Source organism: Alligator sinensis, unplaced genomic scaffold, assembly GCF_000455745.1.
Source record: "Alligator sinensis unplaced genomic scaffold, ASM45574v1 scaffold647_2, whole genome shotgun sequence".
NCBI lineage: Eukaryota > Metazoa > Chordata > Crocodylia > Alligatoridae > Alligator > Alligator sinensis.
Window position 1 is genome coordinate 5,301,549 of NW_005841832.1, and position 26,175 is coordinate 5,327,723.

Genomic DNA, 26,175 nt, shown 5'->3' on the forward strand with positions numbered 1-26,175 from the left:
TAGCCCCCTGGTCCTCGTCCCCTCTCGCCTGCCATGTCTTGTTGTAATTAGTCAAATTAACAGAAAGGGATGCTGCCCTAAGGTCCCAGAGTGAGCCCTAGCTCTACCCCTCGCAGGGTTACGATCTGGCTCTCTTGGGCTCATGCGTGCTATTGCCCCTCTCAGGTTTGCACTCCAGCCCTCTTGGCCTCAGGCTCTGACTGCCCTGAGCCCCTGTCTCTGCAAGGGCTCAAAGTCACCACGTGCCTCTTGGGCACTACTGGGCCATCCTACCTCCTCTGATAGTCCATTCCAGTCCACCAGTATAACTTAACCAAAGAGTGAGCCCACTGGCTACAACACAAACATTTCCTCCTGGGCAAACAAACACTATGAAAGGAAAAGCACATTTCTGCTTTAAGAGAAAGACCTCTCCCCCCTAACCCCCTGCATCAGAGCAGCCTCCACCCCAGGCTCTCACTGCTCTGGCTCAGGGTCCCTCAGGTAGCTCTTCCTCTGCAGGGAGTTCTCCCCGGTAACAGGAGGGCCAGACTACCCTCCTTGCGCTGGCCCCTGAGTTTATAAGCCTCTCTAAACCCTGCCCCTTCCAGTCAGGTGGCTCCCCAGGCACCCACAGGGGTTTCTAATCAGGGCCTGATGGATAGCTCTCTGAGTAGCTTGCAACAACTGTTCTGGCTGCTTTGGCAGTGCCCTTGTTGCATGTAGTAGAGCTCTGCCCTACTGCAGAGCAGGGAGCACTGCAATGGCCACTAATAGTCTCTGGCCCCATGGCTGCCTATTCCCTGCAGCCAGCTCATCAGGTGCAGTGTTTCCTAGGGAGTTGCCTGCTCTATCTTTCCCCTAAAAGTAACAGGGAGCCCCTAGCTCTCTGTTACACCAACATTAAAAGCAATGAGAACTGTGTAAAGTCATTTTTCATTCCGTCTACTAAGTGTTCAAAAATTCCTCTCAGAGCAAGATAAACGTGATACTGCATTTCAGTTTTAAGATCAAGGTACCTCCTGCTCACCATACACTGAAAGGCTCCCCCTTCTTAAGTAGGTTAGTACCTACAAAACTGTTTCAAAAGAGTTATGATTACAATCATTTTTACCTTGCTTCTAGATGACGGCCAGTAACCAACATTAGACCTCTTAGTGCAATAAAGGTATCCCTTCCCCAGCAGCGGAAAATACCAGAAGAAAAATGAGGTAAACCTGAACAGTAAATGTGATGAACAGTTGTTAACTGCTTAGTATGGAAATTTGCTAATATAAAGTGCACATACAAACCAAAATGTTAAAATATTTGTACTGATATTTGTATTCCAAACACAAAAGGCCTAAAAATACACAGCAAAAATAAAGAATGGAGGGAGAGAGAAGGGGCCAAAAGAATGACAAAAAAGCCAGTGCTGACAAAATGAATTTCACATTTTAAAGAACAATCATGTCCAGCTTCTAATTTATGGAGCAGAAGTTATGATGTCAACAGCATACAGCATTATATCACACTGCTAAGTCTGTGTAGCATGGAAAGTAAACATAAGTTTAAAACAAGTAGTATTCCTCTACCTAAACACAGGTGAATTAAGTTGGGGGAGGAAATTAAGTCAGTCCCACTTTTCCCACTACTAGGTTAGTTATCTGTTATAAATGCTAAACCTTACATCAGAGATTATGTTAAGCAGCTAGAACATCAGACTTCTTTGCAGTGTCATACTTCCTAGAAAGACAGTAACTAGTTAAAAAAAAATTAGCTAATTTTACCATAGAGAATGCACAAGCATTATTGAACAGAACAGCTTGTCCTTTGATTCAATAGTAATGTAACAGATTATGATGGGGTTCTCAAACTGGTACGCATACCCCACTAAGACATCTTTGGGGGTACACAGGAGAAATAGTGTAATTGTGGATTTAATTTTCATTATAATAATTGTCACAACCCAAAAGGTGTGATTTTTATTTGTGTGTGCTTCGGCACTGCTAAATTGTCCCCGCTAAATTGCAGCTTCCTTGCACAGTGGAGTTTTCTGCTGCAGAGGAGAACCCCGGTGCAAGGGAGAATTTCCTGCCAATTTGGATCTTGTTTTGCAGGGTGCATTTCTTTGCTGCAAAGAGGAGATGCTCGTTGCAAAGAGTTCCCGCCATTGGTATGCTAATTCGAGTCCCATTATTGGCCAGTTCTAAATTATTCACACGTGGCGGCTAGTGATTGGCTTGCTAGCCATATAAAAGGCTTGAGTGGTTTCCACCCAAGTTGGAGGACTCCACGAACAAGGGAGGAGGAGACTTCATGCTGTGTGAAGATCTCTAAGCGCTGCAGATCCTCACGGACCCAGTGCATTTGAAGCAGGCAACGGAGATCTGATCAATCTCTAGCCTCTCCCCGTCGCCGATAGAATTCCTAGACGTGCCCCTCCCGCGCGCTACAAACCAAACCCACGGAGCCTAGCAAACTTCGTGTGGATGAGTGAACGGAAGAACCCACGGAGCCTGACAAACTTCGTGTGAGCCCTTACGATCGGCCTCAGAGCTCTTCTACCCGGGTTCGAGTCCTGCAGGTTTATTTTCCCGTCGCCGGAACCCTATGCGACATACCCTCGTGTTCTGCAGGTTCGAGTTTTTGTTTTCTTTTCTCTTTCTGTAACTGCAACTTAATCAAGCTTTCCAGCCTACACCATTGCCATCTCGGTGTAAGTAAACAATCTTTTAAACTACCGATACGCGTCTGTGCCTAATTCCAGAGTGAAGGCCTTCCCTCTCTGCCCCCGTGTGCCCGGGCTGCTGGCCACAGCCTGCGTGCAGCGCGAAAAAGGGTTCGGGGCACTCCCGGCCCGCACAATAATAATCAGCATTTAAGGGGTTAAAACATATGCTGGTAGGGTAAAGGGGCAGCTGATAAATCTGGAAGGGGATATGCAATAAGAAAAAGTGTGGGAATCCCTGGATTATGGCAACAGCACACCAGAGGGACTATATGTAAAAGAGTTAAAAAAATCAAAGGAGTATGTATAACTGCTAGTAATGTGTGTAGGGCATATTAATCTCAAACCTTTTTTCCCCTCAAGTTACCATTTGGTAACTTTTTGCCCATTTAAATAACTCAGTGGCTATACTATGCTGTCAGGAGACAAAAAGAGAAGTGGAACGTTGCTTAGAAACCAGGAGCTGCAGCAATGGTATTCCAGTAGAGGTGGAAAAGAACAGCTGAGATGAGGAAAAAAACACAAAAGAAAAGTGGCAGAAAGAGTAGACAGCATGTTTAAGGGGACAGTTTTAGAGGAAAAGGAGCACAGAAAAGAGAGGAAAGGAAGAAAAAAAAAGACCATGAAGAAGCAGAGGCCAAGAAGTAAACAGTTGGTAATTTAAAAGAAAACTATTAACAAATCAGTTTCAGATTCTATACTTCCTACCAAATACCATTTCTGTCTGAACTTAGAGGTAAGCCTCTGTCTTTACATTGTAATACATACAGTACTCAACACAGTGTACACTTTAATTTCCTTTCCTTTGAATTCCGTTAGTATTTATTTAAAGAAAATCAATCTGCTGGACACTATAAAAATACATGTGATTTATATAGCTTTACTATATGCAGTCCCACAGTTTCTATATTACTCTCTATGATGATGGGAGAATCAGGTGGACAGGGAACTTTCAGTTCACTAAAGAATTAAGATATGATGTGCCACAGCAGTCATGGGGGCTTGCTATAGAATTAAGATAAGTATAAAGTAGAAGAATGTTGTTCTGAATATATATATATATATATATTTTATTAGCAGCAAAGAACTTCTTGAACTAACTTGAAGATAAATAAATCTACTTTGGTTACATTGAAAACAATCCAACAGAAAAAACCCCATCACAGAAGTGACAAAGGCAGTAGGTGAGGAAAATAGGAACATGGTTAAAGAAATAATACATAGAAGATTTATTATGGGAAGCATGCCCTAATGCAGAGCTAACCACGATCTAGCCCAGATCTGGTTCGGAGATTTCTCCAGGGGTCTGAAAATTTGGAGGTAGGGGAGTGGTGGCAGCATTAATTCAGCCCATTGACTAGTCCTGCACTACTCATCCTGTCCATGGGGCTGGATGAGTTGGGTACCACTGACCCAATGCATTTCAGCTACCTAGCTCTTTCAGTGAAAGAGATAACAAAACTTTGGAACTTAAAAGGTCTCAAAACAGACTTGGAAATAGTTTATGCTGTTTAAAACTCAAGACAGCATGAACAACAACAAATTTTCATCTTTCAGTACCAACAGTGAAAATGTTGCCTGGCAATGCTTCCCACTGACAAACAAGCAACAGAATAAAAAATAAATAGAATAAGCAAATCTTCATATCAGAGCAGATAAAAGCAGTACAGAGAGAAAGCTTCCAGTTACAGACAAAATTATACAGTATTTAATATTTTGCAATGGTATCTAAATTTCATGGTTGCAGGCACATTAAAAATGCCTGAACCACAAGAGTAAAGGAACTGCACTATTTGCAAAACAACCTCTTTCAACATTCGTGATTTGTCTCCTAACTTACCAGCCGCCAAGGTAACGCAGCACTGTTCCTTTTGTTCTGTGATTTCATTCACCCTATAAGGGACATCTTGCAAGGTAGGAGATAGATTTGGCAGACAAGGATATTTTCCTATCCCACACATCTGGACTGAACCCAAGGCCAGATGCTTAACAAAGGTTGATCCATTCTGAACAAAGCTGTAATCAAAGCAGTTGAATAAATAATACTACAAATGTTCCCTTGAATTCAGTAACTTCACAATTTAAAATTGTATACGTTTCATACATTTCACCTCTTGCCTTAGTTTAAAAATCAATTTAATAAATATGCTCCAGTTGAAAGACACTTATGAAATGATTTTTTTTAAAAATCTGCTTAAAGTTGTGTGTTAATTTATACTTTCTTAAAGCCAATGGGAGCAGGACTCTGGTTTAAACACAGTAATAAGTCCAAATGCCTTTATTGCAAGCATGTTAAAAAGTGTCTAAACAGCCAACTTCCATACACAAACTGTAAGAAACAACATAAACGCATACCTTTACTTTACTTTTACCAAACCTACCTAGACATTTGACACCATGCCACATCTAGAAGAGTTGTGTATGCACCCACTAATATGGCATCAAAATAACACGGAATAAGGTAACGTGGTATCTGCTTTAAATAGATGAACATGGCCTTCAACCATATGCCGACCTATTAGAATAATGTTTTTAAAAATTAGTAACTCCAGGCTGCTATCAGGTGGTACATTCAGGGGACTAATGCTACTACAGTCATGCTTTGTTTTACTGAAAACCTGACACGTCTGTTATAGTTTATTTTTTCTTTTGAAGCTTTAATTGATTTTTCAATACAATCTTGGATTAATGTTTCCTGACATGTCCCACTATAGGGCCCTGTTTTCAATTACTTGTACTGTTACCAAATATATTTATTTAGACTGAAGTTTTCCACACTGATGTCTGCCTCAAATGGAATTTCTGGTAAAGTTGCAGGCCTAAACCAGTTGAGCAACTTTAGAGAAAAAAAAAATCAGTTTTATGCAGCAGTGACCTTTCCTTTGAAAAAACCTCCAGGGATTCCACACTTCAGAGCTGGTCCATGAAACTGGGCGAGTGGTATCCTGGCACGAGCTCTGTTTTTTGCCATAGCTGTGCAAAGAGCTGAAAAATCTGTTTGCACATGTATGGGGCAAGGAGGTGTGGAATATCTGGGTAATTTTGGCTACCAAATTCTAAAATGTTTGTGTTGAGGCTCTTTAAAAGAAATAAAAATCAATAAGCCATTGCCATACTGGAAAGTATGGCCTATAAATAAAAAGGAAATTAATCATTGAATACTTTGTTCACTTACTTCTGCACAGGCTCCTGCACGTGAAATTAGACGATCACTAACGTAGTCAATCATCCAATCTCCAGACCTCAAGTTATCACAAAATGGATGACCCAAATCATTCTTTGGTCTGATGTCTGCCATCACTGATATTAACCCTGAAAAATTAAGCCACCATACTTAATTATAATTGCCAATGTTAATCACAAATCATTCCAGTTTCCAGGAGTAAATCCAAAACTGTAAGGCTGAAGTGTTGTGAACCAAAGATCTTTTACTAAAAAATGTTTTAATTGGATATCAATTAGTACGTGGCACTGTAAACCCAATGTAGACTGTAGACTCATCTGCGGCACCATACACTGCACATTCAAGTGTTTCCCACACTGCTACCTTGCAGCACAGGGTTTTTTTTTTACCCTAGGGTCAAAAAGCCCCTGTGGAAAAAAAAACAGGGTGGCACATATGGCTGCAGCACACGTGGCCCAAAACTAGAACCTGGCCCACTTGAGCCACACTCCAGCTGCCAGACAGGCTCCAAGCTGCAGAAGCGCTGTGGCTGCAGTTTCCTGAAGTTCCCAGGTAAGGCTGCTGGAGCCAGCATAGTTGCTGGCCCTAGCCTCCCCTACTCCACCCAGAGTAACCTGCTATGCACCAGAGGGTACATGACACAGGCATTCCCCAGGGACAAGCAGCAGCAGCACAAGGTTTACTGCACCTTGTGTCACTGCTTCTTGTCCCCAGGGAACCAAACATCCACACTTTTCTGGACACGGCCTTTGTGTTTATCTTGTGAATTACATGTAGGTGTTTGCACACTTAACAGTGTTAATATTGGCTGGCACCCTTAAAAGAATCTCATGGCATCTTGGTTGAGAATCGCTGTCCTAAGATTATGCTGAAACACCACTGATGTAAGAACATTCTTGAGAATTAGTGAAGTGCTTTGCTGAACTGAGGGCTTAAAATTGATTTATCTTTCAGTACTGAGACACGGAATGGATGGACCCCTTTCAACTATGTTCCAGTGACTAATTTTACTTGCTGTGGGCAGTACTCCAACTTGTCTGCCACAGTTCAATTGATCTAGTTATAAATCCAAGACACAAAACACTGTATTGATAGAGCAAAGAACTGTCCATGCTTCAAGCTGTAAAATCTTATTATAATAATTATAGATTAAATGGCATACTTAAAATCAAACATTTAATAAAACATTTTTAACTACTGCCACTTCCACTTTAGCTTTTAGTTAAAGTCTGTGGTTTTCCAAATAAGTTGACTAGAAGTAACCATATGTTAAACAATCTTAAAGTGTTCCTAATAGATTATCAACACAGTGATAGCAGGGTAAAAACAGAAACTCATTCCTCAGTCCAAAAGAGCATTAAAAATGTTTCATTATCTTACCTCACTTTGATTTTGCTATACTCTGACATGCAGCACCAAGTAGCCTAGTCAAGCAGAAGCAAATTAGCATTTTTCATTAAAAGGGAAGGGAACAGGTGCCCAGGATATAAAATCATCTTAATATTTAGATGTAGGTAATTTTCACTGCACAAGAAAACCTAACTGATTCATTACCTTGGAGACCTGCATATTTAAGAGGTGACCAGTTTGGTATGTTGTAACATCCTCCACCATCCTCTTGTTCCTCAGCGTCACACCGGTATAGTACTTGATTTAGATCAGCCAAAGTTAATTTAGATGCAATACTGGGAAGGAAAAATAATGCAATTTAACTGAATGCATATAAATTATATAAATTGCATGAACAATTCTTCCGAGTGTCCTAGAGATTCCATTAACTAAAGATCTGGCCACTTATTTAGGAACTTAAATATCAAGCCTAACTACAATGTCCTATTAAAAACAAACACAAACTTCTTCACAGTTTCATAGTTGATAGGGTCGGAAGGGACCTAAGCAGATCATCAAGTCTGACCCTCTGCCATGGGCAGGAAAGAATGCTGGGGTCAAACGACCCCGACTAGGTGACTGTCTAGCCTCCTTTTGAAGACCCCCAGGGTAGGGGCAAGCACCACTTCCCTTGGAAGTTGGTTCCAGCTCCTAGCCGCCCTGACAGTGAAGTAGTGCCTCCAGATATCTAGCCTTGGTCTTATAGTTTTACAAGATTTAAAATTTAATGTATTTCAACCCAAAATGAAACTATCCATCATGTAAGTAAATTATTGCATGTTTCAGGATCATACAATTACAAATCATAGAACTTGCCCCCAAAACTTAACATCCATTGCTCTTCAGATGGTTGTGTATGTTTCTTTTAAGAAAACCACATAGTAAAATGTAATAACCTAAACAGAATGTTGAACAGAAAACCATCTGACCATCTACTTTAGTCTACTTTAAAGCAGCAAACAAACTGAGAAATAGTCTTATGGGAAGGAGTTGAGTTTTGAATGTCTTAACTGATACTTCTGTATAGAGCAACTAAAATAATCTAAATGCAGCCAGAATATGGCAAGGAATTATCACAAATCAAAATCTGCAGGCTGTTGTTTTTTTTTACCTTAATCTAGCCTTTTATTACACCTATGCAAATAATCTAAGAATACTTACGATGAGAAAAGAGTTTTTAAGATAGGTGCTGAGTGGTCATCAGGAAGACTTCCAGATTTAAAATGTGGACTGAACTGGATCAAATGATTACGAAGTACACCGACAGCCTCTTGTGCCTTCGGGTCAAGACTAACTCTGAAAATATCAACACACAATTTGTAAGAGTCTAGCTTTTCAAATTACAGAAACTAAACAGACTAAAAAGAGAACCCTAGGGTGCAGACAGGAATGCAGCTCCTAGCTGTAACTCAGAACACTTTCTGCAAAGCTTTCTGAATTACAATGTTATCTCGGACCAAACAGAAGTTCAGTGTTGGTTACATGGGGGAAGGGAATCTAGCTGCAGGCTAAGAGTCTGTAGCCAGGTTTAATGGCCATGGCTCTGGCAGTGCTCACTGCTTTCAGAATTGGGGGGGTGGGGGGAAGAAGAGAAAGGGAAGGGAGGGAGGAGAGACAGTAGAGCGAGCTCATTCTTGGGGCTCCCCAGCTCATGCTGAAGGGTGGGGTGGGTGAATTGGAGCCCCCCCAACTCTGGGTGGGTGGTGCTGAAAACCCCCCAGACTGAACTCCCTCCTTTCCCTTTCCTCTCTTTCATTCTGAAAACAGTGCCAGGCTGGGAGCTCGGCAGACAAATTACAAAAGACACTGCATTTTGAAACATCTGATGCCTCATGCAATAAGAGGTCAGATTTTCACATGATTGGCCATTTTTAAGTTGTTTGCAGCCATGCACTTGTGTTTGGTCATGGCTATAGACGGCTTTCTGTGGCCAGACTGGGCAAAAATTGTCACTTGCATCTGCTTCCTTAGAGTTTTATTTAAATCAGCACCAATGACTGCCAAATATTTTGTAAATTATTAATAATCATCATATCATACCTGAATATTATCACACTTCCTGGTGTTAAATTTTCAAATTCTATTTCTTGAACAAATTCATTGGGACCCTTTATGGCAGTTCCAGCTTGCTTTATAATTTTACTTTCTTTGATCTTACAAAAGAAAATAAAATTTGAAACTGTAATTCAGTTCTCCTTTTCTGGTAAGAAACTGCATCATCTATTAACATAGTGAAAAACTGTAGGTACCTGGATATGCTCCCTGATTTCCACTGTGTAATTAGGTAGTCCATTGATAGCATGCTCATCTTTCTCATAAGGGCTAACATTTCTCTCAACAGTTCTAGCCTCTAGTACCACCTCTTCAATTATGCCTACAAAGAGGGTTATATTAAATTACTGGTTAAATAAAAAAAAACTGGTAACTGAATAGGAAAAAAAGTCTTTCCTTCAGTTTTAAAAAAAAGTTTAAAATTTGTTTCAAGCAAGAACTTGTAAGCATGTAGAGACTTGAAATATAGAAATGCAGGCCTAGATCTGTATAAATTAAACCAGCAAATACATCTAACAAAATATAAAGATAAGATAGATCAATATCAAGTAAAATAATATTTTATTGTTCTGGATAGTGACTCACCTTAGTTATCTAACTAAACTTGCTCACTGTACATTTACAGATCACAGTATAATCTAAACTAGTTTTTTGCTAATTTGTGCTAAATTACAGTGAGTCATAAATTACTAACAGCCTGATTGTGCATCACTGAAGTTAATGAGTGAACTGCTATTTGAGGGTTCCTTATTAGGCAACTTTCTGCAATATTTCCCCAACAGCAACCACAGACCTTTTATTTTAAAACAGTATATAACATTTTCAAAAAAGGCAAAGCATTTCCTATGACATTCAAAAAACCTTTACTTTCTCTTTCCAGTCTGGAAACCCCACACATATGCTTAATCTTAAGTATGTTATCAGCTCCATTGAATTTGGTAAGACTACTGTTATAAAGATCAAACAAGCACACAAAAGTGTTTGCAGGATCTGGTCCATACAAAGATCAAGATGAGAAAAACTAACAGCTTTTTCAGAAAGGTTATGGCAGATCATATTAAACATTCACTTGAATTCAACTTAAATACAATGCTCAATTAATTATCTATATTGCAAGCCTTATAAATAATGTATATGTATATATATGCAAATATACAGATCTTGTGCATTTTGATGAGGCTTTTTAACAATTCTGTAACTTACACTCTCTCTCTCTCTCCCCCCCATCCCTATACTTATTACTTTTTTCCTTGTTCTTCCTCCAGAGTTAGTTAACTTCTCTTGCTTGTACGAAAGAGTCACAGAAAGAAGAAAAAAGGAAAACCATAACATTCCCGTGCAGAATTTGGTGCAGGTACCGAACATGAACATATAATCTTTTAAAGTAAAGTAAAGAAGAGGTTTCAAATTGTTAATGTCTCCATAACAGCTTGTTATGGATGTAACTGAATGTAGTGTTACATTCTGATTATATACAGCCCTTCAGTAACTGGAATCAGCATGAAAGGTTTAAAGCACAGCATTGGAGTGACTTGAATTTTTTCAATCTTGTCAATTTTTCAGAACAGGTCTGATTACCTGGGATGCACATTTCAGGCACTTCTTTGCTGTAGAAGGATGTTTTGGGATCCCTGAAAGCAGTGCGAGAAACAGCCACTACAGACTGGTGTGTGTTAGGACAGTGCCTAGTTACTGCAACTATATCTTCATCAACTTGATCCACATACACCTATAAAATGCATAAAATTGACAGATGTTCTTACTCTGAAAAGTAATTTGAGGGAAACAAAACATTACTTTAGTTTCTTACCTGAATAAAGCCTTTAATTGCCAGTTCTTGGTGCAGCCTGTTCATAGCCAGTCTTCCTCCTATAATTCCCGTTTGGAAATTAACTTCACCAGGAGTCAAAGGTGTTGCTGATGGATTCCATTTAGCATAAAATCTTTCTTCAGAGACTACAGAAATCTACAAATAAGATCATGTGTAGTCAAATACAGACCATTTTGAATGAAACAGCTGCTGATACCAAGAATTTAAGTACAGACTGCTTTAGCCAGGACTACAATTCAGTTTTCTGAGATAAAATAAAATAGTCAAGCTTACTAGTAAATAAGATATCAAAATGGAAAATATGCATTTCTTTTAATATACGTTGGTGGTGAAACTTTTAGAAGCAAAGTAAAAGTAACACAGACCTGATGTGGTACTAGCTCATCATAACCCCTGGTGCTTCCTGTAGCGCAGCTCGCCATGGAAACAATCATTGAGCTGGGAAGAGCATCATATGCAGATCGATGCTAGCATCAAGAATAAAATAATAAAGAGAAGCAAATGAAACTTTTTCTGCGTGCTGCATTTGTGCGTTTGGGAGGAAATCTCAGTTTTACAGAAGAACTCACTGTTTGCTTGTGTGATAACTCTTACTGCAGTGTAATAATCAGTAGCATAACTTGAGCAGCAGAGGAAGGTGGGGAGGGGGAAGAGGGGCACCAACCCAAAGCTCCTATTCAAAGGGAGTGGCAGAATAGTGGATCCCAGGCAGCCTATACTGCCACAGCACTCTCCCTGTGTTTGGGAGCTTGCCCTGAGGCAGCAGCAGCCAGCACTACCACTGCAGCCTCTACTTGAGGTAAGTACTTGCTTCTCCCTCCACCACACCACTCAGAGCACTGCATTTTTAAGCAACACCACTGGTGAAGCATTGCAATGTTCAAAATAATGGAACAAGAGACATTAGATAATACATTAAGTGCTCACCTGAATTGGACATTCATTATCATGTGTAATATCCATAAATAGTGCATGCGCAATAGCTGGCATTAAAGGTCTCAAACGTGGCTGAACAAAAGACCCAACTGGTTCTCCTCCAAAGCGGTAAACTAATCTCCCTTCTTCGTGACTGTTATATGCACTCATTGCCTCTAGAGAACAAAACTTGCATAAGAATTGCTGTCATAAAAGAAATCTTGTATGGAGACTATGAGAAGTGTCTACATTTGGTATTCTGGCATAATGTCAAATAAGGTATTACATTTTGCTTATAAGCAGTATGCCCACCATACTTATACTTTAGGGCATTTGTTATGCAGTTTGTAATGATGTGTTAAAAGGGAAGAGAAAATATAATAAAAATGAAATCTCTAAAAGGGGATCCCAAATGGCTTTGGGGGACCCATGCAACAAATAAAACCAATTAATCAATCATCAAGATAAGATGCTGCATTTTCATGGAATAGTTTTTGCCAGAAATTTTTTCCATTTCTCCATGTACAATTAATACTATATTCACACTGGCAAGTATCAAACAAGTCATATTCCTAAATGCATCACTAAGCATTTGTTAATTACGATCTGAAATAGAACCCTGTGCATATCCAACAAGTTATTTTTTTCATGTGTGGCACAACACACGTACAGTCTGTGGCAATTAGGGCAGGAACCACACACATAGCGAGCCTACCTCTTATTAAGGAATTAATGCCCAGTGTATTCACAAAGATATTGTCCAACTCCTCACTTCCTGTGAACAGCTCAGCCACTATATAGAAATCAGCTCGCAATTTTCTAGCCGTGTCCAGCATATACTGCAAAAAGCACAGCCAAGGAAGCCAAAGAAAGAGAAATGGCAAACATAAAAAAAAAGAAAGGATTCAAGGCTAGGCAGGAATTGGATAATAGGGAAATGCCATGCAGCAAAGAATGGAGAGCCGAAATTAAGGAAATCAAATAAATTTAGTCATACAGAAGTTAAAAACAAGCGCGCGCACAAAAAAGAGCCACATTGGACATTAAGATGCAATCCAAAAAACAATGCAATCCAAAAACAGTTAAAAACATTGAAAGAAAGATATTTGAATATGCAAAGAACATAGAAAGATACAAGGAGAATAAAAAAAAAAACAAGCCAATGTTAGTTTCACATTAAAAAACTTTGAACCATACATAGCAATCCTACATGGCTTTTAGTCATTCATTGTACCTCTAATGAGACTGGTAATTCCCAGACGGTTGACAAAGACATTGTCAATGTACTCACTGCCCGTGAAGAGTTCAGCTATCACATAAAGATTAGGTCTGACTGACCTGGCTGTTGCTAGCATGTCCTATAGATCATAATAACATTTTTAATTATCTTCATTAAAAACCTTTTGCAACTTCCATTACACAATAATTAATAAGAATGATGATCAAAAGTCAAATAGTGAACACCTAGAATTGCTTTGATTGAATTACATTATTTCTACACTGAAATATTTACACTGATGCAACACCTTGTTGTGGACATGTATCTATCTCAACTAAAGGGAACTTTACATGAATTCAGTTTAATTCAGTAAACCAAACTGAGATTTAAGTGTCACATAACACTAGCACCGACTTAACGAAACACAGACCTAATTTGGTTAACTATAAAACAACCTTAAAACATGCATGAAAAATGAAACAAATTAGAGGCAAATATTTCTATAATAATTCCCTAAGGACACCACCAATTTCAGTGAACTGTTTAAGAATGCATTGGGGATACAGTTCAAGAGAGGTTTAGATATCCAATATACACTAGGAAGTTACCTTTAAAAAAACCAAACAAATGAGCTTTTGTCTACGGTGGAGGATGTAATTTTTTCCCCTGCAGGCAGTGGAAAAAAGGATTTAACATTTAAAGAAAGAATTTCATAGTACACCTAATATCTGTAACTTAACAAGTGTTAGGCTTGTTAGGTTCCAAGACAGGGTTACAAAGACCAAGTCTTGTATCACAGGGCTTCTGATTCAGTACATCAGAGCCTACAAATAAAAGTAGGAACGCAGAAATTATCCACTTTCAGTGAATGAGAAATAGTAGCACTTTTAACCTGTTAAACAAGCTATTCATGAAGCTGCTGAGTTTCCTGTACCTCTGCAACGTGAATAGGTGTTGAGTGGCAGTTGTCAAGGCGTATACCATGGAAATATTTGGCAGTGATTTCAGTGTATTTTTTCATGTGTGCCCAGAGGTAAGGGCAGTCTTCTGGCTTCTTCCCATAGCGAAGTTTGACACTGTCTCCCCAGCAGATAAGCTCTCTTCTTAAGTAAACATTTGAGCCTAAAAAGGAAAGAAAAATCATCTCACTACAACATGCCAGAGACAGGAAGTATATTTTGATTATGATTAAAGAAATAAAATATAAATAAAGTATTACTTATAAATGTTAAAAACTGTAAATCAAAACTCCTAATTAACTTCATATTAACTCCAAAATTACAAACTATACTAAATTACAGATTATCGTATCAGCTTACTTATACCAATGATGCACTTAAGACCTACGCTAGTGGTATAACTTCATAAATTGGAAGAAACTAGGAAACATGATTTACAAAGAAAGGTTGAAAGAACAGAGATTATTTCATCTGGAAAAGAGCGAAGGGGATTTGATAATGTCTTCACCTGAAGGGTGGTTATAAAGAAAATGGTCTGTTCTCTTTGGCTGCAGGGGACAAGACAAGACATAGTCTTAAATTGAAGCAGGGGAACTTTGGGTTGGATAATAAGCAGAACTTTCTCACTATGAAAGTGTTTAAGCACTAGAACAGATTACCTAGACAGGTTGTGGAATCTCTACTGCCGGAAGTTTAAAAGCAAATTAGACCACACTTGTCTAGGATGCGTTAGGTAGGATGATCTTGCCTTGAACAAGGAGTTGGATTAGACGACTTCCTGAGGTCCTTCCCAATCCTACTTTTCTATGATTTAAGAAACGTCTATTTTAAGTTTCAAATAAATGTAACAGTATATGAAATGGAATAGCAGTTTAGACCCCAGGAGCCATCTCTTACATACTTTTAGTGGTACAAACCAATATCTGATATTTGCAGCTGACAATGTAGGCCTATTAAGTAAGCAGTCACAATTTTTAGACTTAACCTATTTTTAGCAGCATTTTCTATTCACCTTGCTTAACAAAATTTTCAAAATACCTAGTCCGCTACATCACAAGTCCTATTCTGATTTAAGGTCCTACATTATTTAAATGTTTTGAAATTTAACCTTGAATTTGCATTCAGTTTCATTTATGCCTCTTATTGCAACCTTACAGATGTGATCAGTGCAACAATTTATCTGTAAATTATGTTACATTCACAAACATGCATTTTCTACAAATATTTTAAGGAGGAACCTGAACATTTTAATTCAAAGTATTGTCAGATCAGAGTTAGACGAAAGAAAATAAATATGGCTATTGAAAATGATGAACTAGCAGACATTTGAACATAGCTGCAAAAGCTATTTTGATCCGCAACCTCTGACATATTGCCACAGTTAGACTACTGCCTAAAAACATGCCTCACATAGAACAAACTTTCTTCTTTGTGCACAAAGTCTTGGCACTGATGAGTTTTAAAGGTTAGCTTACTTTCACTTAAAGACCTGCTGTTATTTTTTCTGATTGTTCTACTTATTTATAGAAGAAAAAAATAAGGCAGGTCATTAAAGTAGTGAGCTTGACTGCATGTTAAAGTTATACTGTAATTTCAAAATTGAATAACTATTGCAAAATACAGTCTCTGCACATGGAGTTATTTTGGCACAGTTATTCTAAAATAAAGCTCTATTTACAGAAAACTTTCTACATATGCTCAAGAAACTACTCCTATATCATCTGATATAGAAGTCTGTATCTATTATCATTCAGCTACTTAGTGTCCATGTCCTTTGTCTTAACCCTGAAACCCTCTCCCCACTGGAACTTTTGGGTCTTCATAAGTTTCACAGATTCATAGAAGCAGGGTCGGAAGGGACCTTGTAGATCATCGAGTCCAACCCCCTGCCTGGGCAGGAGAGAAAAACGGGCTCAAATGACCCCAGCCAGGTAGACGTCAAGCCTCCTCTTAAAGACCCCCAGGGTAGGAGCCATCGCCACTTCCCTTGGAAGTTGGTTCCAGATCCTAGCCGCCCTGACTGTGAAGTAGTGCCTTCTGATGTCTAGTCTAAACCTACTCTCTAACAATTTGTGGCCGTTATTCCTTGTTACCCTGTGGGGCGCTTGGGGGAACAGGGTCTCTCCCAAACCCTGCTGGGCCCCCCTAGTGAGTTTATAGACGGCCACCAGGTCCCCCCTCAGCCTCCTCTTGCAAAGGCTGAACAGATTAAGGTCCCGCAGCCTCTCCTCATAGGGTCTGCCCTGCTGTCTCCGGATCATGCGGGTGGCCCTCCTCTGGACCCTCTCAATGCTGTCCACATCCTTCCTGAAGTGCGGTGCCCAGAAGTGAACACAGTACTCCAGCTGCAGCCTGACCAGTGTCGCATAGAGGGGGAGGATCACCTCCTTGGCCCTTCCTGAGATGCATATGTGGATGCATGACAAGGTACGGTTAGCCCTCCTGGCAATGACCTCGCATTGTCGGCCCATGTTCATCTTGGAGTCAATAATGACTCCAAGATCTCTTTCTGCTACCGTGCTCTCGAGAAGGGAGTTTCCCAGCTTATAAGTGTACTGCTGGTTCCTACTGCCCAAGTGCAGCACCCTGCACTTGTCAGTATTGAAACCCATCCTATTTTTGTTAGCCCACCCCTATAACCTGTTCAGGTCCTGCTGTAATCTGTCCTTCCCTACTAGCGTGCCCACAGGCTGTTTTTTACCCTGTCATCCAAGTCACTAATAAAGAAATTGAACAGTGTGGGCCCAAGGACCGAGCCCTGGGGGACTCCACTGCCCACTTCCCTCCAGGTCGAAAAAGACAAGTCACTACTACCCTCTGTTGCGAGTCATTGACCCATATATCCCTTTTCTGGATACCAATAAAACACTGACAACCTTCACCACAACTGTTGCTTGGGTATTACCATAGTATACCTAATCAATTAAAGTGTGCAAGCAAGTTTAGTGGCCCCTTAAGGCACACCAATAGTCTAACTTTGTATAGCACTAAGTATCTGCAGATGCATTAAGTGGAATTCAAATGCCACTAAGTTTGAAGTGGGACTGGGATTCCATCTATAAAGTGAAAGCCTCAGGAATGTGAAGCCGAGTGTGTTCGAGCTCAAAATCAATGACCCAAAGTGGAAGAAAACATGTTGTGTATTTGTCCCAAGGAAAGGATGGCCAACCAAAGGACATAAAAAGAAAGAAAGCATTTATCCCATGGTGGGTCAATATGCATTCTTTGTTGGCTTTTTTAGTTTTTGAAGGAGATACGCAGATAACAGCAATAAAAACATTGAAATGGAGTAAACTTACTTTATGTTAAGTATGGAACTTAGTATGGGGTAGATTAATGCTCAGTAAATTCATACCCTAGCTCACTTCACAATAACTTCCTTTTGTAGACAAGTCTCTTGTGAATTCCAGTTAACTTTCCTGGTATCCCTGTATATAGACAAGCTTTAGAAGCCAGATACTGAAAGCACTCACTGACAGACCTGACAGTTAAAAATTTATGAGCTGCCTTTTAATAGCAAACAGCTGCAGTAATATTGTCAGTCAGATCTGAAGAGCTTTCCCCCTCCTTTCTTTAGTACTGACATCAATATTCTCAGTTCAGGCATCAGCAAACCTTCCATATATGAGCACAGAGGTGTGTCTTCATATTCCAATACAGAACCATAAGCTAGAGGGGGTAGGGAGTTAGAGAATCCAACGCAAGAGACCAGGCTCTGCACAGAAAGATACAGTTTGGTTCCTGAATTGGAATTAAGGCTTATTACAGTATGAAAAAAGGCTTTCCAATGCTCTGAATTTTTGCCACATAAAAGCTACTGATGAACTTAAATTTAGGCAATAGATGGACAAAACCGGAGGACAAAAATCCATGCTCTGTCCCTCAAAGTTTGGCTATTTTGGGGTTATGTATACATGCATGTAAGTAAAAAACACAAAAAAGGATGATCAGAATTAAATGATTAAAAAAAACCCAAAAACTTGGGAAAGCATTTCCAGGTACCCCTAACTCAGATACCCAGAGACTGGTTTTAAAATTGAACTACAGCCAACCCTCCAAAATGAGCGTAGATATTTTAATTTTAACAAATTAATTACAAATCAATTAGGTTTAGAAATTAATAATATACTATAAAGTAGCTTCTACCTATTCACAATATAAACTTATTTCCACCTTATAGCAGACACTACTAGAGCTTATTATAAAACATGCAGATGTAATAATTAACACTACTCAAGTATACTGTAAAATCATTTAAGCTGAAAGACTGTAAACCAGACCCTACTCAGATGACTAGGCCCCCAAGCAGATTTAGGCACCTGAGTGCAAATACTTTTCTACCCTTATGGAGTCCCTGAAAAAAGCTATTAATAAATCAAAGCGGGTGGGTTGTCATTTTCTTCACTGCCTTTTTGACTTAGCCTTAAACTAAGATGACAGCATGTTATAAAGCAGATACATGGATTTTTAGGCACCTAACAGGTGGAGTAGGATCTGGCCCTGCAACTCAAGTGTAAAATATTTTTGTGGTCATTCCTTAGCATGCTGAATTGGAACAGAAATTCTGCATAGTGATTTAACTGCAAACTTTATAATTCATCTCTTTGTAACTGTACAAATAGATCCAGAGGAAAAAAAAAAACCCTTTCTTTGCTTAGGCTAGAATACATAAAGATTTCTAAAAGGACTAAAAATTTGTTTCAAACCTGGTTCAGCAAAATTCCTCAAAGGATCATCTCCCATTACCCATCCATTATGAGCCATGAAATGACAAGCTTTATCAGACTGATGCATCAGCAATTCTTCCTCTTCCAAAGTCTGATCTTCAAATGGATAAGTAAAGTATCTACGGAATGCACAGACAGTTAAAAAAAACCAAAACGCAAAAAAACTAACAAAAATTAATTTTACTCTTAAAAAGAGTTGCCAGAGATATCTTATCTACAAAGAAGTTGTGATAAAACTATTTTTACTACAGATGCACCGATATCGGTCCATGTCGGATGGGCACCGATAAAAAGAAAATTGACGTTATCAGCAATCTGCTTTTTTGGCCAGTATAGCCAATAACGTCACTAATAAATGCTGTGTGCATGTGTGTAGCTGTAGCATGCACGCAGCCAGGAATGTAGCTAGACAGTGTGGAGAGCAGCGTCTGACTAGTAAATCTGTGGGGAGAAGGGGCGTGGGGGAGGGCCGATCAATGCCCCCATGGTGAAGGAGGGAATGGAGCTGGGGTAGGGGCAGGGGTAGGCACGGCACTGCCCAGCCAGGGCAGGGCAGGGCACGGGATGGAGCTGCGAGCAGCTCGTTTTGGGGGCAGCTCCTCGCCACTACATACACCCATGGGAGGAAGCATGGGGGACATGTGCCCCCCAGATGGGTGCAGGGGCGGGGTGCCCACTGCAGGCTCAGGGCCAGGGGCTGTGTTCGCCTCTTCCCAGCAAGGGGGCTACAGCAAATTTTGGGGTGGCTGTAGCCTATCCCATAGTCCCCCTCCCAGCACCGCTGCTGCCCATCCTGCCTCAAGTGCAGCCCCAGCCCAGCCCCCTCATGGGGAAGAGGCCGGCACAGCACCTGGCCCTGAGCCAGCAGCAAGCTGCCTGCCCTTGCCCCAAGCACAAATTCAGGGGTCACGTGTCCCCTGTGCCTCCCCCAAGGGTGCACACAGCAATGAGGAGCTACCCTCCCTCCACACCCCCTGGACAGGCCACCTGTGACTCTGTCCCATACCCACCCTGGCTAGGCACTGGCCCCAGCCCCATTCCCTCCTTCACCATGAGGGCCTCATTCAGCACCTCCACACCCCTCCCTCCCCCATGCTCCTTCCCCCCACAGACTTACCATCCAGAAGTGCTCTCCAAGCTGCAGGGCTGCATATCAGCTATCGGATCGGTATTGGCTGATATGGCCAGTTAATAATTGCCCATCGGTATCAACCAAAAAAATCTTTCAGGGAACCCCTAATTTTTACAGTTCGCAAAAACTTGTTTGCAGTAAAATATAAACAAAGGGCTATTGTTTTGTAACACAGCTGCATATCTTGGGGTAAGAAGAAGAGCAGCAGTGGCTATCTTGAAGGTTAAGATCTTAATTCTGGATATACTCCTGCAAGTGAGTTTAGGCATGTGAACAATTAAGAATTTCACTGAAGTTTACAGATTATGCTCTCTAAATAGAAGTTTTGGGTTACCTAAGCGTGAACAGCATAATGAATGCACACTAGTGGTAAAGATACCCTAAAAAGCAGAAGGTGATGAGACCCCCCTGTTACAGTTGCTTTATCTTGAATCCCCATAACATTATAAAGCTAAAATTATGGGGTGTAAGTGGCATGGTATAAGTCTCCCTAGCCCCACCAGATGAGCAAGTTTCACTGTATATGAGCACTAAGGATCATCCTTGGTATTTCAATGGCACCCTGAGATTAAACACCGTGTTCTCTAGGGGCATTATATTTGTTTCTTTTTGCTAGGATTATATTCCACATTCTTATAGCTTCAGTCGTTGCTAGAAGTCACACTGCTAGTGTTCAGTAAGTCCAAGTGACTATTTTTCTATTGAAAGGAGCCAAAAAGTTTACTCTGTATATCAAAATCTGAATATGTGGCCTACAAAATTTTAGTTTCAAAAAGGTAGTTTTAAAATTACATAAGCAAACAGTCAATCTGTTTCTTCAAACCAAAGATACATAAAACTGTTTACATATAAAATTCTATATCACTATATAAGAAGTTCAGATTTGCTTAATTTTCCTCCAGGCCTTTTTTTCCTTTATAAGGACAAGTGCAACTTGCAAGAAAGGTTCCTCAAGAAACACTGACCTTTGCTTAAGTAAAGCAGAAGTCCAAATTCATATTTCCCATACTAAAGAAAGAAACTGTTCTGGATTGTTTGTAAACCTAAGGCCCAATTTTTCTTCCTTTATAGAGTTTGTTAGTTCACTGACCATTGGGGATTTTCATCTAAATGGTATCTGTGTAATTGCTCAATGTGGTAAGATGCTTGGAAGTCCTATTGCAGGTTTTGTAGGAGCTGGTCCTAAGTGGGGCCAAAGTAAGGCCTATAATGTAAGTGCTCTCATATCCCAGAACTTGGTGCAGTTCAATACAGTAAAATTCTTTTAAACAGCTTTTTGAGAAGAGAGACAAAGATATAATACCTGGTAACTAAAGGGTATTTTCTAGTAACAGGACCCAGTTTAGGACCATGGTCAGCCAATCGTTCATAAACCACATTCCCCACAAGACAATTGACAGCCTGAAAGTAATTAAATTAAATATTACTCCAATAATAATAAATATTTATCAATTTATAATTAAAATCAGAAATTCAAATCAAAATGCAGTATTAATAAAACCTGCTCTTGATGATGGTTAACTTGTCGAAACTGCTCAGCATTTAATTCTTCAATTCTCTTGCGGAACCAGTTACAGCACTCTTCTATTGCAGCTGGACCATTGCTGAAGAGAACAAAGAAAGCAACAGAAAGTCATTATGATTAGCTATGACTATATACTGCATAAGCTTCTAATCATAAAGTATTTCCAGTAACAAAACGCATTTAACAAAAAATATTAATGTGTAAAAACGTTATTTCTTCCTCTCTATCTGGAGCTTTTTACCTTACTAGTTTTCACAGATTAAATTTCCCTTGTACAAACCCAATAGTACTGTACCTATGCGGTATGAATGTTGCCAATGCTGTATCCATATCAACAGTACAGCCAAGTCGTCTATATTTGGGATCCTGAATTATTTTAAGGTGTTTATTTGGATCAGATTTGGTGTTCTTTGTACCTGAGGACAACATTTAAAACAACGGAAAATGCTGTGAAGTGGAATTTTAAAATGCAAAGCATAAAGCTTAAATAAGAAAACTTTTGCTGTTCCAGTTTAACCAAGAAACTAAAAGGCATGTGTTGCTGTAAAACTCCCATGGGCTTCAGTTGGGTCTGTACTTCTCCCCCACAGTTCTTACAGAAAAATATTTCTCTCTCTTGCATGTTTACAGCTTAAAAGTTTTAAAAAGGCTGAACTGACAGTGTGTGTTATATAGATATACTCAGATACAGAAATCCATTCAAAACCAAAATACTGTAGTAAAACAACTAAATCTAGACACCTAAACTTTATACTTTACCTGGCTTACATGCAGTGTTGTCCAGTAACTACTAGTACCTTCTCTCATGCAATGTTTTAAGACATTTTCAGTCTCACAATAAAAAAAGTATTCCAGAAGAATTCTCTCTTTAAAACCTTTACATACTCCAGCATTAAATTAAATTGTGGAACATATGTTCAAGTTCTTAACTGCTGCCTCCTATCTAATTTCTTCCTAGCTGGGTGAACCAACAAACACTGCCTTCAAGCATCCACCATACATCCTTGCTCAAGGTGGAATGGAAATTCCCAATCAAGAGAAGGTTATTTTGGTTTTAGGATTCTTTTCCCACTTTTGGATAATTCGATTATATAGGTTCTTGCATTCAAGCAGCAGATAAAGTAACAATAATATACCCAAGTAATCTATATTATTTGGTAATAAGTATGCTCTTTACCTTGGGTTAGAAGGGTCTTAAATTGCTGCACAGCTTTGTTAACATCCACTTGGAAAAATTCCCATAGTTTTGTCCTGGGATAAAGATCCTCCCAAATTATTTTACGAATACACTGTAAAAGATAAAAATAAATTTCAGCTGGGTGCATGCAAGGCTATCAAGGTTTAAAACAACAAATATGTATCAATTGTTGACAAACGATTCAGTATCTTTACATATTTTTATAAAAGTTTTATATAAGTTTGCCATTAGAAAACAAGCTTATTAGGGCAGGGACTGCAATGCATGTAGCACACTGTGGACACTTGCACACTATAAACGTTTATTCATCTACTTGCAGTGTTTATTCTTGTTGTTAATAAGGCAGAGAGTTATATTTCCAATTTACGTACATTCAGATGATGGTCATTTTCAACTGAAGGAGGCACTCCTCTATCTGTGCATTTCCCTCCAGCCACGCTACAAGTTAAGTGCCAAAGAGCTCTGTCCAAGACCCAGGCTGGTTTCAGGTGTGGAGAATTGATGAGATTATAACTACATTCTGGATGAACCTTCAGCCATTCACTGTTAGCAGCTTATTTTTTAAAAGGGCGGGGTGAGAGGGGAGGGAAAAAGAATTAACACAAAAGGATTATTAACCATTTTATACAAACATCTCAAAACAGAGGTTGGCAACCTATGGCCCACAGCCTTTTGATCCAGCCTGTGGACCTGTGGCTTCAGTAGCACTGAGTGAATGTGGGGTCCTGCCCGCCTCATGCTGCAGCCAGGTGCTTTGGCAGAGAGAAGGGGTCTTTGTCTGCACCAGGCACTTCAGGCTTTGATGAAGAGTGGAGGGGTGTTTTTTCTGCACCACACCACAGCTCAGCAGCAGGGAAAAGTGTCAGGGGCAGCCAGATTCTAGTGCTGGCCCATCTCAGACTCAAAATGGGTCATTACATGCTACCACTGTAAAACACTGCTGACCCTGCCTTGGAACCAAGTTCTTCAGTCATGAGGAATCCCAGTGAGGAAGCCAGACATTAACAATACACCATACCATTAAAGTACGCAGTACATAAGTCAGTTTGACATACAGAAGTTGCCAACCTGCAATCTGTTTAAATCAAGAAGTATTTTACGTTATTTGGTTTGTTTTTTATGCATGGTTGTACCTCACTTCTGGTACAGCTAAAAAAAAATTACATTTTTGTTTAGGGGTGCACTGATAGAGATTTTTGGGGCTGATACTGATTTTTAAGGAGGCATATTGGCCGATACTGATTCGATTTCTGATAGGCAGCCCAGCAGACTGAAGAGCAGTGTCCGGCTGGTAAGTCTGTTGTGGTGGAAGGGGAGAGGGAAGGGAAGGGATGTGGGGAAGGGAGGCAAATCAAGTCCCTTCCAGGGAGGGAGGGAGGGAATGTGGCTGGGGCAGGCACTGCTCAGCCAGGGCAGGGTGCGGAATGGAGCCAAGGCTTGTCCAGGGGGCGTGGGAAGGGGAAGACAGCTCCTACTGCTACATGCACCCCAGGAGGGCATGGGGGGGGGGTGTGCTCCCAGATCTGCGCAGGACAAGGGTGGGCTGCCACTGTGGGCTGGGGCTGTGTTGGGCTCTTCCTGGTGGGGGGTGGGCTGAGCTGTGCTCAGGGCAGGTGGTGGTGGCACTGGTAGAGAGGCTACAGGGGGTGCTTCAGCCACCCCAAAATTTGCCACTCAGGGCATTGGAAGTGGGCATTTGGAGGTGCCATGGGGGTTAGTGGGGCCTCAGCGAGCCTCCGTGGTGGGTGGCTACCAGGCTTTGGGCCCATGGCACCTCCGAACAGGCCCAGCCAAACAGCTGTCCAGATGTGCACGTCAGGCTGCGCTTGCTGACAGAGTGAACTGCTACCTGGCTGCACTCATGTCCCCATCACTGAGCTGCACCCGCTGGGGGTGGCTCCACCCCTGCAGCCCAGTTCGGCCACACCATGCAGCTGCCTTAGCTGGGGCTGAGCAAGGCCGGTCCAAGCTGTGGGGGTGCAGCCACCCCCGGCAGCTGCAGCTTCATTACAGCTGCTCCCCACCCCTGGCTGGCCTGGGCCTGGCAGTGCTGCACAGAGCCCCCCCCTCCCCACCCTGTGGCAGTTGGGGCAGGCAGAGGAGGAGGAGGGGGAAGAATATCCCATAGCATGGAACAGAGGCCCCCTGCCTGCCCTAGGGTGATGGGGGAGAAGCAGGGGGACGAGTCCTCCTCCGGGGCCAGACAGCCTCGTAGTGGCCCCCTCTGTGCACCATGGTGGGGGGGGGAGAGGGAGGAGGAGGGGGATGAGCTCCCCCCACCCCCCAGCCCCGAACAGAGCCCCACTCCCTGTCCCACAGTGGTGGGGGAGAGGGAGGAGGGGGAAGACTTCCCCTCTGGGGCCGGGTAGACTTGTGTGTTGGGATTGCTCCCCAACTGTCAGGGAGCCACCGGGGTGGGTAGAGCTCTCCCTTCCTCCCCCACCACAGCGGACGCTCCCTCTTCCCCCACCCTCCAAACCCTGCAGGTCAAGGTTGGGCCTGCCAGGGCTTAGCTATGCCCCGCCCTCAGCTCAGGTCAGCTCCCCTGTGGAAGGGAGGGCTGTTCTTGTGCTCCTGGGCTTCTGGCCTGAGCCACTATGGGCATGTGCCTGCATTTCTGGGATGAGAAGAGAATGTCTATCCACTTGCAAACCGGTTCACGCTGCAGGTTAGACTTACCTGCAAGAAATTAATCAATTCAGGCTCGGACTTTTTGAATGTCTGTCCCTAGCCTAAGAAAGCATCCTTCAGATTCAAATCTGCCTGAAATCCAGTTTCTTTCTAACAAGAATGAAATTATGCCATTTTACTACCCTTTTGCTTAATTCTGAGCAGGCAAGGAGGCTATTTAATCATTCTGATAAAGGAACTGCTTTGACAACAATGAAAAGATTACAATGTTTAAAGAAACACTAGATATACAACGTGATCAGCTAAATGCTAGTCTTAGGGACAAGATTCACAGACATGATTTGACAATTGGGTGATTAAAAATGGAGGATTAAACAAGATTAAAACTAATTATTTGATGATAGTTTCCTGCTTGATGACTTAAGTTATTAATATCATATAATAACAATAATATTAATTATTGATATAATTTTGATTTAAAGGTCAGCCATTCATTCCATCCTGTTAGGGAAAAAAAACGATCACAGAATTAGTCTTCCAACATACGACTCTTTCAGTACAGTCTAAACTCTTTAAAACGGGTGCTCAACTTCTGGCCCACAGGCCAAATTTGGCCCACAGAGCTGACATCTGGGCCATAGGAATCCTCATGGGTCAGAACATGGACAGCTGGTGTCCCCCCAGCAGCCAGTCAGCAAGGCCAATTATGCTGACGGGGGGTGGG

The 26,175-nt window shown here is 41.0% G+C and overlaps 1 protein-coding gene across 3 annotated transcripts in view; it reads right to left on the reverse strand.

The window, feature by feature from the left end:
- Positions 1 to 26,175, reverse strand: part of AGL (amylo-alpha-1, 6-glucosidase, 4-alpha-glucanotransferase) — a 56,440-nt gene that overhangs the window by 19,501 nt on the left and 10,764 nt on the right. For 2 of the 3 annotated variants that reach the window (XM_006014997.3, XM_025197381.1), the window contains exons 6-25: positions 23,192 to 23,373; positions 22,800 to 22,911; positions 21,918 to 22,038; positions 21,599 to 21,701; positions 21,401 to 21,498; positions 18,945 to 19,084; positions 14,214 to 14,401; positions 13,295 to 13,418; positions 12,073 to 12,236; positions 11,511 to 11,612; positions 11,125 to 11,280; positions 10,893 to 11,043; positions 9,512 to 9,636; positions 9,303 to 9,415; positions 8,424 to 8,558; positions 7,428 to 7,558; positions 5,865 to 6,001; positions 5,071 to 5,204; positions 4,530 to 4,705; positions 1,094 to 1,196 (exon numbers count right to left, since the gene is read on the reverse strand). In XM_006014997.3, coding sequence (XP_006015059.1) covers positions 1,094 to 1,196; positions 4,530 to 4,705; positions 5,071 to 5,204; positions 5,865 to 6,001; positions 7,428 to 7,558; positions 8,424 to 8,558; positions 9,303 to 9,415; positions 9,512 to 9,636; positions 10,893 to 11,043; positions 11,125 to 11,280; positions 11,511 to 11,612; positions 12,073 to 12,236; positions 13,295 to 13,418; positions 14,214 to 14,401; positions 18,945 to 19,084; positions 21,401 to 21,498; positions 21,599 to 21,701; positions 21,918 to 22,038; positions 22,800 to 22,911; positions 23,192 to 23,373 — 2,695 coding nt within the window. Of the gene's footprint in view, positions 1 to 1,093; positions 1,197 to 4,529; positions 4,706 to 5,070; positions 5,205 to 5,864; positions 6,002 to 7,427; positions 7,559 to 8,423; positions 8,559 to 9,302; positions 9,416 to 9,511; positions 9,637 to 10,892; positions 11,044 to 11,124; positions 11,281 to 11,510; positions 11,613 to 12,072; positions 12,237 to 12,775; positions 12,900 to 13,294; positions 13,419 to 14,213; positions 14,402 to 18,944; positions 19,085 to 21,400; positions 21,499 to 21,598; positions 21,702 to 21,917; positions 22,039 to 22,799; positions 22,912 to 23,191; positions 23,374 to 26,175 lie in introns of all 3 variants that reach the window. The other variant, XM_006014996.3, reaches the window with a different exon arrangement.